The sequence below is a fragment of the Notamacropus eugenii genome, chromosome 1, assembly GCF_028372415.1.
Source record: "Notamacropus eugenii isolate mMacEug1 chromosome 1, mMacEug1.pri_v2, whole genome shotgun sequence".
Lineage (NCBI taxonomy): Eukaryota > Metazoa > Chordata > Mammalia > Diprotodontia > Macropodidae > Notamacropus > Notamacropus eugenii.
The window spans coordinates 737,417,757-737,436,164 of NC_092872.1; the positions used below are offsets into that span (position 1 = coordinate 737,417,757).

At 38.5% G+C, this 18,408-nt stretch overlaps 1 protein-coding gene across 11 annotated transcripts in view; it reads left to right on the forward strand.

The window, feature by feature from the left end:
• Positions 1-18,408, forward strand: part of ZNF638 (zinc finger protein 638) — a 145,477-nt gene that overhangs the window by 104,090 nt on the left and 22,979 nt on the right. For all 11 annotated transcript variants that reach the window (XM_072643252.1, XM_072643956.1, XM_072644690.1 and 8 more), the window contains 12 exons: positions 1,177-1,311; positions 5,414-5,466; positions 5,962-5,999; positions 10,326-10,397; positions 11,183-11,269; positions 11,374-11,433; positions 11,536-11,604; positions 11,954-11,985; positions 12,555-12,686; positions 15,463-15,591; positions 16,676-16,717; positions 17,171-17,311. In XM_072643252.1, the coding sequence (XP_072499353.1) occupies positions 1,177-1,311; positions 5,414-5,466; positions 5,962-5,999; positions 10,326-10,397; positions 11,183-11,269; positions 11,374-11,433; positions 11,536-11,604; positions 11,954-11,985; positions 12,555-12,686; positions 15,463-15,591; positions 16,676-16,717; positions 17,171-17,311 (990 nt within the window). The remainder of the gene's footprint in view (positions 1-1,176; positions 1,312-5,413; positions 5,467-5,961; positions 6,000-10,325; positions 10,398-11,182; positions 11,270-11,373; positions 11,434-11,535; positions 11,605-11,953; positions 11,986-12,554; positions 12,687-15,462; positions 15,592-16,675; positions 16,718-17,170; positions 17,312-18,408) is intronic.

Genomic DNA, 18,408 nt, shown 5'->3' on the forward strand with positions numbered 1-18,408 from the left:
CAAAAATATTTTAGAAGACTTGAAAATAAGTGGCTTCTGACCCTCTAGCTTCAATCCTTGAACCAGTAAGAAGTTCTCTTTCCTGCAGCTCATGCATTCCATGTGACCAACTGACCAGCTAACTTGCTGCATTATTCTGACTAGCTAGTCATTCTCCCTTCCCCACCCCAGTAGAAGGAAGGAAAAGATAAGTGTCTGTTCTTTTCCATCTGGACCTCAAACAGTGAGGATCACTGCTTCCTGGCAGGCTCTGCTTTGGGCAGAGTTCTAGGCTTCTCAAATTGTATGTCTGTTTTTAAAGTAAGCTATTTAATTTTGAAGAATTTGTTTTTAAGTATGTTTATTTGATTATTTGGGAATGAATGTAACATTAAGCCATATTCAAATAAGAATACAGCACTTTTCTGTTAAATCTATGTAGCTTGAGAATAGATCTCCTAAGGGCAGCTAGATCCTATTCTTTTTGTCAGTAAGTGGACTTGACTAGTAATTGTTTCCACAATACCATTTACTATTAATAATCACTGCTATCTACTTAGTTCTTGTAGGTTTACAAAGCACATAACATATTGTTTTTTGACCCTAAACTCTGTGAATTAGGTGGGTATTAACCTCATTTTTCAGATGAGGACTCAAAGACTGGGAGAGGTTCCACACCTGAAGTAGGTGAGATTTAACCTGGGGTCTTACCTTCATAGCATGCTTCATTACAAATAAAGCCATAGTGGAGATTTTCACTTGTACAGTGATTCCTCATTATTTATTTTTAAGAATCAGAATGAATAAGAAAAGAAGGGACCAGCAGATCATAATGTGAGCAGATCATGAAATATGAGACTAGATAAGGAAGGGGCAGCATAAAAGCAGCGAGGTCTACCTCCACTGCTCTCTGTAGAGCCGCCCATGCCCACTCTTGACCACCTCTCCCAGGAGGTGCCTCAGCCCCGTCCGCTTTTCCCAGGGGCGATTTCTTGCTGGGGCCTTGCTGTGAATTAGGGTGATAGCTTGTGGGCATTCAAGATGGAGGGCTTGGGGAGAGGGGGTTCAAGTCTTAGGTACCATAAGCATCCAAGGAAGATGAGTACCTTGAGGGAGCTGTGTAGTCCATTTCCATGTCTGACACTTTTTAAACACAGCCTCGAGGGAGGTGAGGCATAAACTGGCCGTCTTTTTTAGGCCTATTTGGAAATGAAGTTTAAAGAGGCCGTGGCGGCTGCCGTGAAGTACTGCGAGACCACCCCTGTCCAGGTGCGAGGGAAGCGAGTGAAGATCAGCGCTGCAGGAAAGAAGAAGCTACCCAGTACCATGCAGGTAGCACCTCAGTGAGCCCGAGCATTAGCACGCGCCGTGTGGGAAATGGGGCTTTCCAAACGTTGTGCTGTCCTTGAAAACTTTAGTTATCAAACTGTGCTGCATATGTAGGTGGCTGTAATCTAGGGGTGAATGAGTATGGATCACATAGTCCCTAAGGGATCCTAACTGGAGATCAGGGAATTGGACTGGGAAATATTTTGGTAACAATGTTTCAATATTATGGTTGATTTTCTTTGTAATCTTAAACATTTTGTAACACAGTTCTGAGAAAGGAAGAGATCTGTAGGATTTACCTGGCTACCAAAAGAGTGGGCCCAGGGATCCAGAATACCAAAAAAAAGTTTTAAGAACCCTTGGACTAGAACTTGTTTTTTAGAGAAAGTGCCTTAGGTCAACTACTTTCTTTAACTCCATAATAATATACTTTATTACCATCCTGAAGATTAATTATTGACTCAGAGGATGAAATAAATTACATTTAAATGTTGTATCCTCTAGAAAAAAAGTGCTGATATTATTAATATCCTTTGGCCTATCCAACCGCATTATGTAATGACCCCAAATTCCTTCTTCAATTTTTATTTTAGAAAGTATATTTCAGGCACAGTGAAATATTTAAAATTTCATTTTTAGTTTTGTAATAAGATTGAGAGTTAATAAATCAGTTGTTGTGAATCACTGTGTCAAGCACTGGGATTCAAAGAATGAAATGATCCCTGTTTGCAACTGAACTTAATTCTTCTAATGGAGAAGACAAGTACATATTAAAATGCAAGTTGTCCCAAAAGCCTTAGTGGCATTTGAGCTTTAATAGCTCAATTATTTAATAGCCACTAAAGTTTAAAACTGCATTAAAATTTTTGAGACACCTTACATATAAATCACAAATATAAATTAGATATATTTTTATATATGGACACAAACACAACATAGTTAAATACAAAATAATGTGGGTGGGAGGACATTAGCAGTTAGGGGGATCAGGAAAGACCTCAAGCATAAGGTGGTAACTAGCTGCCTCTTCTGGGAGAGGAGGGAGACCACAAAGACAGAGCCCTGAAAATGTAAAGGTGAGAGTGAGGGATAGAGATTCAGAGTGAGAATCCTTCAGCAGACACATTTTTAATGTTCTAGGCACTGTGCTAAATAAGCATTTTTGCTGGGGATACAGAGAAAGGCAAAAGAACTTGCAGAGATGCCCACAGAGATAACACACAACTAAGTACAGACAAGATAGAGACAGGATGAACTGGAAATTATCAAGAGAGGAAAGGCACTAGAATGAAGAGGGATCATCGGGAAAAGCTTGGAAAAGGGGAGATTTTTAACTTAAACTTAAAGTAAACAGGGGTGTGGGAGGACAACATTACGGTGAAAATGCCTAGAATCAGGAGTTAACGTGTCCTGTCTGAAGGACAGCAAGGAGGCCGGCGTCATTAGATGAAAGAGTACATTGTGAGTATGTGTGTGTGTGAGGCACCTGAAAAGGTAGGAGGGGGACAGATTGTGGAGGGCTTTGAACCCCAGATAGAAGATTTTATAGTTGATCCTAAAAGCAATAGGGAGTCACTGGAGTTGGTTGAGTGTGAGAGGGAGGTATGTAACATGGTCTGGTCTGAGCTGTAGGGAAGACCAGGCTGACAGTGAAGTGGAGAATAGACTAGAGTCAGGGAGACTTTCCAGCACACTGTTTGCAATACTCCAGGCAGGAGGTGATGTTAGCCTGCATCAAAGTGGTGGTGGTATGAGGGGAGAGCAGAAGCACATGCCAGAGATGTAAAACAGATAGTTCTTTGCAACAGATTGTAAGAGAGAGGAGAAGTCAGGAATGGCACCTAGAGTGGGAACCTTCGTGACTGACTAGATGCTGGTGCCTCCAGCAGTCAGAAAGGAATTAGGAAGAGAAGTAGGTGTTTGGGAAGAAAGGTAACGAGTTCAGTTTGGGGCATGCTGATCTTAGGTTGTCTACAGAACATCCAGTTTGAGATGTCTAATAGATACTTGGAGATTCAAGGCAGAGGTTCAGCAGAGAGCTTAGGGTGGGATAGATAGATCTGAGAAACCTCCTCATAGACATGTTCATTGAATCCATGGGAGCTTATGAGATCACCAAGTGAAGTAGTAAATAGTGTAGAGGGAGAAGAGAAGAGCGCCCAGGACAGAAACTTGGGGATCACCTATGGTTAGCAGATGTGACCAGACTCAGTAAAGGAGATTGAGGAGTGGTTTGACAGTTAAGAGACTAATCAGGACACAGTAGTGTTCTGAAACCCTAGAGAGAAAGAGTATGTAGAAGAAGAGAATGATCTTGACTAGTGTTTCTTAAACAGTGGGTTGAGATCATCCCATATGGGCTCTCAAAAAATTAAAGGTTTCTGAATGGCAATGACCAGCAATTAATTAAAAATCAAACAAGTAATGAATCTGAGGGTATATCTGTCTGGCAGCACTTGCCCCACAGCCTTGGTTCTGAACACAGAGTATGCACACTTTTCACTGCACATGCCATTCAGACCATGAAAATGTTCAAGAAGCCCTGATCTTGACCATGTTAGTGGCTGCAGAGAGGTTTAGAAGGATGAAGACTGACAATTAAGAGATCACTGGTAACTCTGGAAAGAGTGGCTTCACTTAATGGTAAGGCTAAAAGTCAGACTGCAGAGTGTTTAAAAGCAAGTGAAAAAAGGGAGTGGAAGCACTTAGCGTAGATGGTGTTCTCAAGGAGCTTAGCTTTGAAAGAGTGGAGAGATATGGAACAAGAGCGGGGATGAGTGAATCAAAATGGGTGTTTGATTTTTTTTTAAAGATAGGGGAGACATGGGTATGTGTGTAGAAAAAATCCAGTAAACAGAGAGATGGATGATAAATGAGAGTGGGGATGTTAGTTGAGCTGTCTGGAGAAGATGGAATGGAATTGGAATCACTTGGATATGCAGAAGGGTTTGCCTTGGCAAGGAGCAGGGCCACCTCCATGAGTGAGTCAGGCAGAAAGGATGTAGTAGTGTCAGAAACCATCTGGGAGGGGGGAGATGGGAAGAAGAGGGTACTTTTGGTGAAAAGAGGGAGGGACAGTGTCAGGGACAGTAGAGGGTTTGTATTTTAGAAGCAGTGGAAGACAGAAGAGAATGACATGGTCATCTGTGCTGAAGGGAAATTACCTTGGAGAAGCAGGGAGACCAATTAGGAGACTTCTGCAGATGATTTAGTCTACTGGTGATGAAGGCCAGACCGGGTTGGTTTGTCAGGAGGGCAAGAGAAGTTTGTGGAGGTAGAAACAGCTGATGAGAGAGTAGGGCAAGATTGAGGAGTCCAATGTGATGCTGAGATTACCTACCTGATAGTAAAGTACACACATTAGGATGGTGGTTTTTTTTTTTACTTTGACAGAAATGGGCAAGTTTGGGAGAGGGGGAAGTAAGGAGCTGAGGTTATGTATAGAGAGTTTAGGGTGTCTTTAGGGCATCAATCTGAAATGCCCACTAATAGGGAATTGGTAATGTGGGTTTGAAGCACACAGGAGAAATTGAAACTGGATATGTAAATCTGGGGTCATCTGCATAGAGCGGAAACCTATGGGAATTGATGAGGTTACTGAGAGAGTATTGAGAAAGAAGAGAAAAGGGCCCAGGAAACTACCTTGGGGGGAATATCAGCAGCTGGGGGTCATGATGTGAGTATGATGAACTGGCAGAGGAGACTCAGCAGTATTAAGATAGGTAGAAAGCAAACTAGGTGATAGTGGTATCATGAAAACCCGGAAAGATGAGTCATCAAAAGGGAATCATCACCAGTGTCGAATGCTAAGGATAAGGACTGAGAAAAGACCACCAGATTTAGCTGTTAGGAATCCCTGGTAAGTTGGAGAAAGCAGTTTGAATTGGCACGGTATTGTCAGAAGCCAGATCATCATACTTGGGGAGTGAGTTGAGAGGAGAGAATTTGGCAGCATTGAGTGTAAGTAACACAGGAATTTTCTAATTGAATGTAGGGAGGAAGGGAGAGGTTTGGATATTGTGGCAACATTAACACCATTGATGGAAATGCTGTTGACTTAAATCTGTTAGTTGGGTGTTTTAAAGTCAATCTCTCTTATTTTTAGAACAAAGATGGGAAAAAAGTAGTTTCGGAAACAAAGAAACCATCAACTTCAAAGTAAGTGTTTTGGGAGTGTGATAGCTAAACTAAAGGGCTTTCTTTTAAGAATTGGCTCATTTATCTGTGGCAAACCTACTTTGCTTTTTAATTTAAAGTGTCTCATGCCTTTCATTTTTAACAGTAGCCATTTTGTATTATTCCTTCCCACCCCTCCATCAGTCTTCCCTTTTTCTAAACAAAGGAAAACAGTGAACCAAAACAGACATGACAGCTTGATGTGTATTGTCCTTCAGCACTGGCCTTCCCCTTTTCTACTCAAAGGAAAGAGGAGCTTTCTCATCCCTTCCTTTGTATCCAGATGACTTGTCACAGTTATTCAGTGTTAAGCTGCATTTTCTCCTGCTATCCCTTAGTTGTGCAGGTCTCCTACCAAAACGAACAAGATGTCTTACAGTGCTGTTGGCACAACTCTTTAAAATTGAGAGGACTTTTAACCTCTTGAATTTCTGAAATTAGCATTGGTTTTATCAATCTTTCTACTTTTTTCATTAGAAAAGATGCAGATGCTTCAAAGGCTGAATCTGTCCCTGGTAAGTTGACTTTTCTTGCAGTATTTCTTGACTTTATTTTTTTTTGTCTTTCTTAACTTTGACTTTAAACCTGTAGAGGTAGAAGCAGTAAGGAGAACAGTTCTTTGATTTTATTGAGGTTGAATAAAGTATTTTTATGAAGAAATTTTGTGTGTGTGTGTGTGTGTGTGTGTGTGTGTAAGAAAGCAGTACAAATTAACACAGCACAGAACATTTACAGACAAACAGACATTTGTCCAACCTTTTTAAAAATTCATTTATTTTATTTGCTTTCAGTGTTTGACAATCACTTCATATATCTTAGATTATTCCTCACTCCCTCTCCACCCCCTCCCTGAGATGGCATGCAATCTTATATAGGTTCTACATGTACATTCCTATTAAATACATGTTGCATAGAAGAATTAAAATGAATGGGGGTACCCAACGTTGTTAAAGCAAAAAGGTATTGGAAAGACAGGCTGCAGTTGGGGGTGACCAAAGCTAATTCTTCAGCCCAAGGGGAAACCCTGGGACCTTTAGGAACATCCTTGTGTTCACACAGACAAGGCCCTACTTACTTCAGGTCAGAAAAGGGTGGGTTCAGAGAGGAGTTTGTCGTAACAGGTAGGCATGGTGACACATGCAGCACATAATAGGGAAGTTGCAGGAAAGTAAAAACTTCCTAGAAGAACTCAGATCCCAGAAGTCTTGAGGCCGTTTTGCTCCTTAGAGTGTTAATGTGTTTTTACCCAGTATAGTAACAATCTTGGCAAACTTGAGTTGTCAGGGAAACATTAAGGTATGTGGTGTTTGTTAAAAACTTAGGAATATATATAATGTGTTTTAGAAGAATTCCATCCAAATAGATTCAAGTAAAATGTTAGTGCTCCTCATTCACTCATATGCTAAATATGAGATAATGCTACATGCAAAACCTGAAAACAGCAAGGTAATATCTATATAGAGGGCTTGACAGTTTTGAGAACATTTTACTGTATTAGGTAATATTAGTATCATTTTCATTTTATAGATGAAGAAAAGGAGAATTGACTAGGTAAAGGACCTTGACTTTTTGTGACAGGTCTGGGACTGAACCCAAGTCTTCTTACTACATTCCACTATCATACTGCCTGAATACTGGAAGTACTGTAATTAAAAAGAGTATTAGGGGCCTGTTTAGGCTGAGCAAGAGGAAAGGTGAGATTTGAGTTGGTTCTTAAAGCTGCTGAGTGCGGTTCACCTGAGTGGTAGAAAAAGCCTTTTTGACAGGAGTGACCCGTGCAGAGCCTAGCTAGCACTGTGGAATGACTTCTCTAAGACACAGAATTGGAATTTTGAAAGTCATGAAGAAAATTGGGTGGTAAAATGTAGAGAAAGGAGAGGAAGAGGGGAGAGTGTTTACTGTAAGTGGAGAAGCTGGTATTTAATTCCCTAGACAGTTGGCATCACCTACTGATCCCTAGATCAAGGTCACAGGATAGAAACGACTGGGCAAGATAGCTCTGCTTGATGTAGAATCACATTAGTAGACCAAAGCTTATCAACTATGAGAGAGAGCAGGAGGCTAAGCTCAGTTTGTGGTATGAAAGCCCAGCCTGGGCTCAGGGGGTTGAGGAGGCCAACATAGCCACTCTCTGAATCAGAGTTTCACTTCTGGTAAGGGGCATCAGGTATGTTCATCTAGTCTCTTCGTTTTATAGATGAATGGTTACAGGAGCTGGAGAATCCAGATCTTTTCAAGGTCACGCAGTTTCTTACTTGGGAAATTGAGGGAATTGGAATTCAGGTCCGCTCCTCACTCTTGGTCGACTGCTCTTCTCTGCACCTTCTCTTCATGATATTAAACCATATTCACAATTGAGACAATAGCTGACTTTTTAAAAACAGAAAAATAAAAACTCATTTTTATACTCTTTGACATTTCAACTAGAAGGGTTCTGGTAATGACAGATAAGGGAGATTGAGAAGGAATGATATTTTGAGTGAGAAGATGTGCTGTGCTTATAATATTTTGTACTGTTACAGAATACAAGGGAATCTGCTTTTGAACACTGGAGGTAGAGGGCTGGAAAGAAGGAGCAAGCACACATAGAGATTATAGGTTAAACTCATAGGGGAAGTTGTCCAGTTTAGAGATCCAGGCTATGAATTTGTGTCTTGAGCTCAACATGGTGGTGGGTGTTCTTTCCCTTGGAATAAAGACTCTGGCCTGTGTTTGCTTAGAGCTCCAGGTTCCTTAGATCAAGGAACTGAAAAAGCAGAGGTATTTGGTAGGAATTCTAAAGGTATAAGGTGGATGGCAAGACATGCATCTAGAGAAGAATTTCTAGGTTTTGAGGATTGATACTAATTCTCTTTGAATCTTTTGTTTGACAGTACTAAGTTATCCAGAATCATCCCAGCTTCACTCTTGATGCCAAGTAGCAAGTGCTACTTGAGTTGTCTGATTAGATCATTTCTCTAAGCGCTAACTTGGTTTACAGGAGACTCATTTTGGTGGGTTTATATTAGAACTCAGGATCCTTGACTCCCAGAGATAGCCATTGATTTGATAATGTTTTTACAACTAATGATGAGTTTCTTGTTACCTCTTTAAAATCATTGACCCTATTAGCCCCAGGTTACATTTGTTAAAACTAGCTTGTGATTTGGGATTTATAACGATACCTCTTCCTTGTTACTTCAGCCAACTTAACAAAAACTGGACTGGTTCAAAGCCAAAGTGATCAAGCCTCCTGCTCCATTGTGTATTATATATTCAGTATGTAAAAAATACCTAAACAAAATATAGCATTGGTGTCATATTTTTCATGTAATAAGCAGGGCAATCTACACTGATGAAGAATCGTTCACACAACCCCCCAAAACTGTCAGAAAATGTGGTTTAGTATGTAATGTTCTTTCTTCATACATAATTGCCCAGATAAGTTTCAGTAGTTCAAGCCTGGTGACTGGAGAAGTAGTTTCTCCGATGAGATATTAAATGTGTCCTCAGCCCTCTCCGTGACTGAGATCATATGTATAATTAACTTCTGCAGAATTGGCAAGAGAACATTTCTCTTGCAGTTTACACATAGGATTGCCCTTCATAGGCACTGTAAAAGCTGCAGGTGGTATTTCAGTTCTTTTACCTAATACTTTTTTTCTCTTTGCTCAGTGCCTGATTTATCCCAGTACATGCCCCTTATTATAATCCACGAAGAGATGAATTGGTGAACTTGGTTCACACGCTATTGTCATGAATAAAATTAGATTTAAGAGAAGTACCAGCCCTCCAGTTATGAAGTTGGTTGTCCTGATTTTCTTTTCCTGCCTTTGAGTTGTTCTGTCCTTCATCTGAGTATCTGGTCATTTGTGGTGTGGAGTCATCTTAAATATGGAGGGCAGAATTAGAGATTCCCTGCAGTAAGTATATCCTTAGGCAGTACCATGAGAGAGTAGAGAGCTGGGGCCTCCTTGTCGAGAGGTGACTGGCAAGGAACTTGTGAAACAAGCAGGCACCAAGACTGCCTAAAGCTGTGATAGGTGAAATTGTCAGCACATTGGGCTTTATGGGGGATGGTACCAGCTGGTTAGTGTGGTCTACTCTTTGGTGCACTTTATACATTCATGGTCTCTGTTGGGTGTCAGCCATCCTGGCAGGTGGACAGGTCAGACTTCACAGTAGGACTTTGGCATCTCACAAAGATTAAGTGTACCTCAGGGGAGGCAGGTTGGTTTTAGAATCACTCAGGGGTCCCTTGGTTCTCTCTGACTCATTAATTCCTGTTGATGCCCATAAAGGCACAGACTTCAGGTCCCTGATGTTTCTAGGCATAGCCATGTGTGGAGCATTTTCATTTCTTATAGCCTTTCAGAGGGGAAGATTGTGGTACCTGGACACCATGAAGGGTCAGAGAAGCTCAGACGGGTTTTAGAGGAGCGGCTGGGTCTGAGTCAGGACTGTTGTGGGTCTACTGAGAGTTGCTTCCAAAGTTCTGTTAAATTAGCTAGGACCCTGGAGCTACCTGGGCTCCTCTAGGAACGTATGTGTGGTGCATTATAGGGTTCTAGGCATCCTGACTTTTGTAACTTAACTTCTTGGAGGCATTGTGACATCGCCCCAAGAAGTAGGTAAGTAAGTTTTTCTAAATAATATCTTCATTTTTTTCCTGTCCAGCTGTCATTTGAGTTGGACAGGAAGGTGATGGAAATTCAGCTTATTAAAGCAGTAATTTAATTTTGCTGAGTGTTTTTGCTTTAATTTTAAAGACATTATTAAGGAATGAATGCTAGCTGAATACAAAAATTTTAAAAATGTTTTTAAAAATGAACCAGTCTTGACTCTTAATTTCTGTAATTTAGGAAAGTCATCAGTTAATAAAAAGTCTGTGATTTCCGCAAGTGCTAAAAGTAATAAAACTTCTAACAAATCAGGTAAGGCTACTGGAAGCAAAAAGCAGATTTTAATGTATTCATAATGATTCTTTTGGTAACATATGTCATCTGAAGCAACTTCTAAACTCTTTATATTCCCCAAACACATTCAGCTTTTAAAAACCTATTAGATTTGGCCCTAAATAGTTGGGTAGATTTGAATATTTCTTTTTTTAAGACTTTAACAAAGGCTTTTGTGTGAAGATCTTCTAAATCATTAGGTGAAGAACCTTCTGGATCAGTATTTGCCAAGTCTGTTTTATCATGTAAGACTGTCACTTCTTGCCAAATATAGTTTTTGATTGTTGTCTTTAAAATGACATATATTTTGTAGAAATTTAGATTTCCTTCAAGTTATCTTATCTCTGAGGTAGAACAAGACTGTTTATGGAGTATGCTGTTTCTTAGATTCAGTATTACTGTAATCAAAATATTTTTGCTATTAAAAATCTAAATCATATTCTATGAATGATCCTGCCAGCAGGGGAAGGAAGAAGGTGTAAGCAATGACCTTTTCAGTGCTATTTTAGTCTCGATTTTGTGAAGTGAGGCCCACTACACATTATATAAAACTATTTTTTGAAACAAAGTTCATAAATTTAATTCTTTTATTGCTTTTAATTAAATGATAATGAGAAAGAAACCAATGAACGAGTGGGAAAGAAAAAAATTGTCAGGAAAACTGAATGTCAAATATAGCATTATCTAGGTGTAAAAGAAAGTATACGATTGAGTAAGCTGTGCAATATACGTTGGAATAATTGTTTTGAATCTACTTCTAACAGCAAAACCTAGTGGAAAGAAGACAATAGAAAGCAAAAAACCTATAGATCCTCAAATTAAAGACTCCAATAAGACTGTGACAGTGCCAGGTAAACTTGGACTACCATTTTAATATTTACTTTCAAAAAATAAAAAGTGCTTGAAATATACATGAAATAATACTTTTTCATTTTTGCTGATTTTTTTTTGAAAGAGAAACTTGCAACATTATTAACTGAATCAGATCAACCTACCAAGACTTTAGTTGACAAAGGTAAGCAGTAGGCTATTTATAGGTTACTTTAGATTTAGATTTATTCTGTTTGTCTTAATTAGTCTGCTTTTGTAATGCTTAATAAAGACAATTTTCATGCAGAAAATATTGAAACCAGAAGCATTTCGGAAACCAAAGCCACTGAGGGCACTGCTAAAGAAAATGTTTCCGGTAGGTGAAGAGACAAATTTTGCTCATGCGGTGATTTGGCTTGTAAACAAAAGTGATGATTTTTGACTAAATGAAATTAGATACCTTATTTATGACCAAGGAAATGTGGAATGTGACATGGTTTTCATTCTGTAATAGAACTTGTAGGAATCCTGTAAATAGATGAGTTTTTCCTCTCCCTTTATTTTATCATCATTGTAAAAAATGTATTCTTAAAAGGAATTAAACTGATCATCACACAGCTAAAATTACTTTTGTCTGTGTTTACAGGCCAGCTCTGTAGTTTTATCTGTCAGATGTTTGTATATGTGACTTTTCAAATTTTTTTCTCTCCACAAAACTGTTTCAGGGACCACTGAAAATGAGGATTCAGTTAGCAAGGTTGGTGTAAATATTTATTTGAATTTAAGCAATTGTATTGTAGTTTTTGAAAGTTGAAATTATGATTGTATGAGATAGAAATACCATAAACTTATTCTTTTTTCCATAACAGACAATTTGGAATATTGATCATGATAACAAATTTCTGTGTTTCTTTGGAAGTTTAGAGTGAGTTGTCTTTGCTGGCAAATCCCTTTATCATTATGAAAATACTGTAAGAAAAGATTATACAAGAATTCTTACTTAAGCAAAGAACTCACACCCACATTTACATTATTTTACAAGGTTTTTATTGATAGCTTTTTTATATCATGTGTAATTCTGTGTACATCCTTCCCCTATTTAGCAAGCCATTCCTTATCATTTTAATTTTTAATAGTGAGAAGAGTTAGGGGGATCTAAACCAATCCACATTCCTGTACGTGTCCAGCGTTCCACACCCATACTACCCCATCTCTGTAATGAAATCAAATTCCTTACTTTAAAATGTTTAAAAATAAGTATTTGAACAATATGCAATAAAAGGAGAGCTAAAAGGAAATAACAGGTATCATAATCTTGATTTAAAGGAAACTGAAGAAATGTGCATTGTCCTTATTTCAAATTTGCCAAATAAAGGATATTCTACAGAAGAAGTTTCCAATCTGGCAAAACCATTTGGTGGTTTCAAGGACATTCTGGTTTTATCATCTCATAAAAAGGTAAGAATTTTCTTTTGCGAAAAGGAAAACTTTGATTACATGTTCAAGTAGTCCAGAGGCCCTGTTAAAAAAAAAATACTACTTCTGTGAACTGCTTAATTAGGGAGTAGAGATTTAAAATATTAAATTAATTTCCTTTCAGTTGTTAAGAAACGAAACAAATTTTAAAACTGTCCAGTCTGGTCCTAGTAAACTCAGATAGTAGTTGTTAAAAACGTGCATGCTGATGTTCATGTAATAGAACTAAGTATTGTGCAGTTTGTGGAAGACAAAAGTTTGAGGTTTAAAAAAACACCACTACTGTAACAATAATGAATCTCATGATGAGAAGTAGTAGAAGATGTATATGCACATCCATATGATGTCACAGGCCATATTTAAAGCTTTTATTAATTTATATGGTTCTTATCACTGGATCATTTTTTCCTCTTATGGACCCTTGCAAATCATTGAGAAATTGGAGCTGTGGGGTCAAAGGATGCTAGACCTAGCCATTGGAATCATTGTTTGATGCTCACTAGAGATAAAATGTTATAAAAACTCAACTTAAAAATAAAACACTTGGAAACATAGTATGCTTACAAAGGAAAATAATTAAAACAACATACTTGTAATGTCTAAATCATCATTGTGTCTCTTGGTTAACTATTGGAGTTGGTTAAATATTTGGAGGATAGTTATTGGAAAATGGTTAAAAGTAATTATCACAAGGTTCTAGTCATTGTGTGTCTTCTTAGGAGTTGTACTTCTTTTGAGGTGTGCATTATTTCACCAGGGCAGCCACAAAGAATTGTGGGAAGCTTGTCATCTGCATCAGTAGACTGGGAGTGTAGGTACTACAGAATCTTGAAGGAGAGTCTGTATTTTTGGTTTCTCTGTATTCACATTTTTTTTTAACTGGTTCTGATTTACCTCGGGTTATTTAATTTTCCTTTTTTTACTCACACTTAATGAAGCTAAAGTTAGATCTTGCATTTCTTTTAATGTAGGCTGAAGAAAAATGAATACATGAAGGATATGTGCTTTTTATTACTTTGTGAAATCACTCCACTCCACAGTCCATTTATTGCTTAAAATGCATAGAGATTAATTAATGGGCCCAAGGTTCTGTAGTGTCACAATCAGGACTTGAAGCCCAGCAGTAGCCACTGTGGCCACAGTGCTTTTGAAATGAAAAAGAATGAGCTGGTTTTTCCCCCCATTTATAAAAAGGTTATATTGGGTTTTGATTGGAAGTTTGGGCCATTGACTCTCCTGACCTGCCATGAACTAAAAGCCAGTTGAGTGTCCAGTTCCACTTTCAGCCTGGTCAAGAGAGGGAGACCTAGTGTGCTCTGGCCCCCCGCTTTCTTGCTGAGTTAGGCAGCATGGTAAAGGTTCAACAGAATTTAATTTGATAGAATTGTACAAGTGGAATTGTTCATCTGTCATGTCAGGCTACGTGTAACAGGTTATGTCAGAGGGAAAAGTGTGCTTTTATCAAAGTTGTGTGTGCTTTTATCAAAGTTGTGTGAATAAAATTAATTTTTGAAAACTCAGGATAGTGAGTAACTCAAGTGGGTCATCTTTAAAGATTATGCTCTCGAAGCCTGAGATAAATAAAGGTCACTTTAAAACATTAGGTTGGTCAAAAGGAAGATAACATCCTATTCTTCATTTGAAAATTCAGTTTTTAATCTCAAGCAACTATTATAAAGAATTCACTGCATTAATTTGAGAGGCGATGTAGTAGAGTGGAGTTAGGACAACCTTAGTTCAAGTCCTGCCTCTTGACTCCACCTAGCTGTGGGACCAAGGCAAGTCTGTGTGCTTCTCAGTGCCCCAGACAGAGTTTGGAAGAAGGGGCCAGTCTGTTGGGGGACTATTTATCCTTCTTGGCAGTTCCTCAAATTATACGCTTGCATTTACAAAATCCCCAATATTACTTATGTGGTATTTTGCCAGCTGTTGAATGGTTTTATATAAACTAATAGGTTTTGACTTTTAGGACAGATAATATAGAGAAATATTAAGTAAGATAACAGCCTATCCATATAAAATACAGATTTAAATACAAGACGAGTAGAACCTTTTATATAAGGCAGAAGTACATAGCTGGAATAACTTAAAGGAGAGGTCATTTATTCCAGCTGTCCTGAATCCAGCAGGATTCTTCTAATCAGTCTGGGAAGGCTTTTTGGAGGTGAAATTTCAGGACCCTAATTTATGGAATTGATACCATTTAGTAACCTGGTGCTCTTAGGAAAGCTGCTGATGACTGAAGTGGAATGAGAACTTGGAAATGAGCTAAAAGTAGCTGTACATTGCCTTGGATTATGTTAAACATTGTTGTGTTATGCTTTATATACCTCATATGCTATTTTTCAAATGAATTTTTCTTTTGAATGATTTTTCCTCAAAATATATCCATAGATCTGTAAATATTGGTGCTTGTGCAATCTGGATGGGGGGAGGTATGTGAGACCCAGAATGTAAGGGATGGGAGTTGCCAGGACAATTGGCAGCAAAATAGAGGAAATCAAACCGATTGTTATAGTCCTGAAACTGCCACGTGCAATAAATCCCACCAATATTTAATTAGGAGAAAACATTAGTAAACATTACTAACATCTCATAGAAACTTCTGTTTACATCCTGATGAGTATCAGACTACTATGGAATAGTGTGGTAAATAGGTTTGAAGGTTGGATTGTTATTTTGTGTGTGTGTGTGTGTGCTAAATGATGGTTATGTAAACATGTAATTTTTATTTGTCTTATAATTTCTACTTTGAAAGGCATACATGGAAATAAATAGAAAGTCTGCAGATTCTATGGTAAAATTTTATACCTGCTTCCCAATGTCGATGGATGGAAATCAGCTTTTGATAAATATGGCTCCTGAAAATATTAATTTAAAGGATGAGGTAAGTAGTGGCTGTAATTTGTTTTGAGTTTGGATACCAGGAAACTTGTCTGTTCATAAGCACAGAACCATGGTCCTTAAATACGAATAAATAGCTTCTAAATATGCTTAAAAAAAAAAGAATTATTTCCTGCTTAATTATTGGAGATGAATATTTTTTAATTGTACTATTTCACATTTTCATAATCAGATTAGATTTTCATTAGACTTTGATTTCCAGTTCTGTTTTGAGCATGTATATTATGGAATATATTCCCAATTTCTCTTGGATATGCCACTCTTCATGTCTTTCAGACTAGGAAATATGTAGTTATTGCTGATTCTTTCTTTTCCTTTATATCTAACATATCATTCTACCCTCTTGATTCTGCCTTTGAAATGTCACGTGACTTGCTGCCTTTGCCTTCCCACTGTCCTCATTACCTTAGGACTAGATCTTTAGCTGATCTCTCTGCCTCCACTTTAGTCGTCTTGCACCTCTCTGCCGGATTGACTGTCGTCTTTCCTTGTGTCCCTCCTAAAGAACCTGTGGTGGCTTCCTACTGAATCACGTTCAGACTTCTCTGCCTGACTTTCAAGGTCCTTCACAATCTAGTCTCACCCTACCTATCCAACCTTATTTCCCACTACGTGTAATAGAAGAGTGATGGAAACTAAGGTTGGATAGGTAGAGTAAGACCAAATTTGAAAATCAGGGAGTTATGTTCAACAAATAGTATTGTTGACCAGGTAAAAAATAAATGAAAGGTGGCGTCTATGGTTTAGGGGGAAAAAAATCAATGGGCTAACTTAGGAATCTTGGGTTCTGATCTTTGTTTTGCCAAGTAGTTCTGGGACCTTGGGCAAGTCACTTAAATTTATGGGCATCAGTTTCTTCATCTGTAAAACAGGGTGAGGAGAACTATGTGAATTCTGAGATCCTTTCCAACTATAAATTCTGTGAATATTGGATAAGATATTTTGTGGGGAATAGAGGTGCCTGTCTTAAGAATTGATACATCTGCATATTGAATAAAGCATAGGATAAATATGTAATTTATTAGAGGATATAATACACATTTAGCTTTCCAACTTTTATTTTTTAGGAAGCTATATTCACATCTTTGATTAAAGAATCTTCCCCTCAGGTGAGTTTTGTTTTTAATTTGTCATTTTTCATATTTGTCTAATAGATCAGAAAACTGATATTTTCACTTATCTTATAAAATCTAGGACACACTTTTTGGAGTCACAGACACCCCCTGAACTTTTATGTTTATTGCAAATAGATGAGTTCATCATGAGCTCTCCATGATTGAACCACATTTAGTATCAAAGTTGAGTCAGTGCCACGGCTAAAGCTTTTGAGAGCGAGTGGTTGTTAATAGTTGAGAGACAAAGTTTTACATGCCTCTTGTAGCACTGAGAACTTACATGTTGGCAGGGTAATTATTTTCCTCCTCTGAGGAGAGGGTTTGGTCTGGGGTCTGGCCTGTGCCATGGGTTCTTGGGGGAACTTAATGTGCATTCAGTTTTTGCCATGTGTTAATACAGTTCTTTTATTATTTTCTTTTAAAATAAACGTATATGTATCTACACAGGCCAATCTAGATACCATTCACACTCATTTTGTGCATCTTGGTAACTTACCGGATGATGGATACACGGAACATGAGGTAGTTTGTGTTGGACTTCAGTTTGGAAAAGTGGATCGCTATGTGTTCATAAATAATAGAAACAAGGTAAATATTTCTTTTTGGAATTTTAGGTTCTGATTAGGATTAATGGTTTGGTCTTAAGATGTAGCTAAATACTAACAATGTCTATTTCAGTCAATGAATAAATTAAATATCTACTATGTGCCAAGCCCTGTGCTGAGTACGGCCTGTTGATTCAAGTACAAAGAATGAAATCATCCCTGTTCTCAAGGAACTTATGTCCTAATGGGGAAAGCAGTTGCATGTAAAATAGAATAAATAGCATATGTTTGCAAAATAGTGCACTACAAAGTAGTTAGGAGGAATAGCCCTAGTAGTTGAGGGCATCAGGAAAGATTTCTGACGGTGCCTATGCTGCACTTTAAAGGAAAGAGAGAGACTCTGGGGTCCTAGTAAGGTGGAGTGGGTGTCTGGTGCCAGGGCACAGGGATGTCACAGTGTCCTCTGAGGAAACAAGAAGACACATTGACTATTGCAGAGTGCAAGTGGCGGGGGGGGGGGGGGGGGGGGAGCACTACTTGATGAGGCTGGAGAGAGAGCTTGGGACCAGCTTACACTGGGCTTTGCAAGCTCAGCAGAGGGGTCTGTGTTTGACCTTAGAGCTATGAGTGATGACATGGTCAGGGTTTAGAAAGGCATAAAGTGGGTTGGACTGGGGAGAAGCTTGAGGAGACCAGGGAAAGGGAGGCTGCTGCAATCTAGATAAAGAGTGGTGTCTATATGATTGGAAAGTTGAGAAGTGAGAGCTTGTGAAGGTAGAAACAGCCAGATTTGGAACTCATGGAATTTATGGAGGGTGGGATGTAGATGCTAATGCTGAGATAAAGTCTTGGACCCACTAGGATGGTGGTGGTGCTTGTGACAGTATAGAGAAGTTTGAAGAGGGGAGTGTGGAGTGGTGGTTAGAGGGTGAGCTGAATTTTAGATACGTTGAGTTTAGCATATCTCTGGGACATGAGTTTGAAATGTCATAAGCAGCTGGTGGTGTGAGAATGATCCTCAGGGGAGATAGTGAGGCTGGATGTGGAAATCCTGGAGCTTGTGTGTATAAATAAGGTTATTAACAAGATTTGATGAGTTTACCAAGAGAGCAAGTGTAGAGAGAGAAGAGAAAAGAGAAC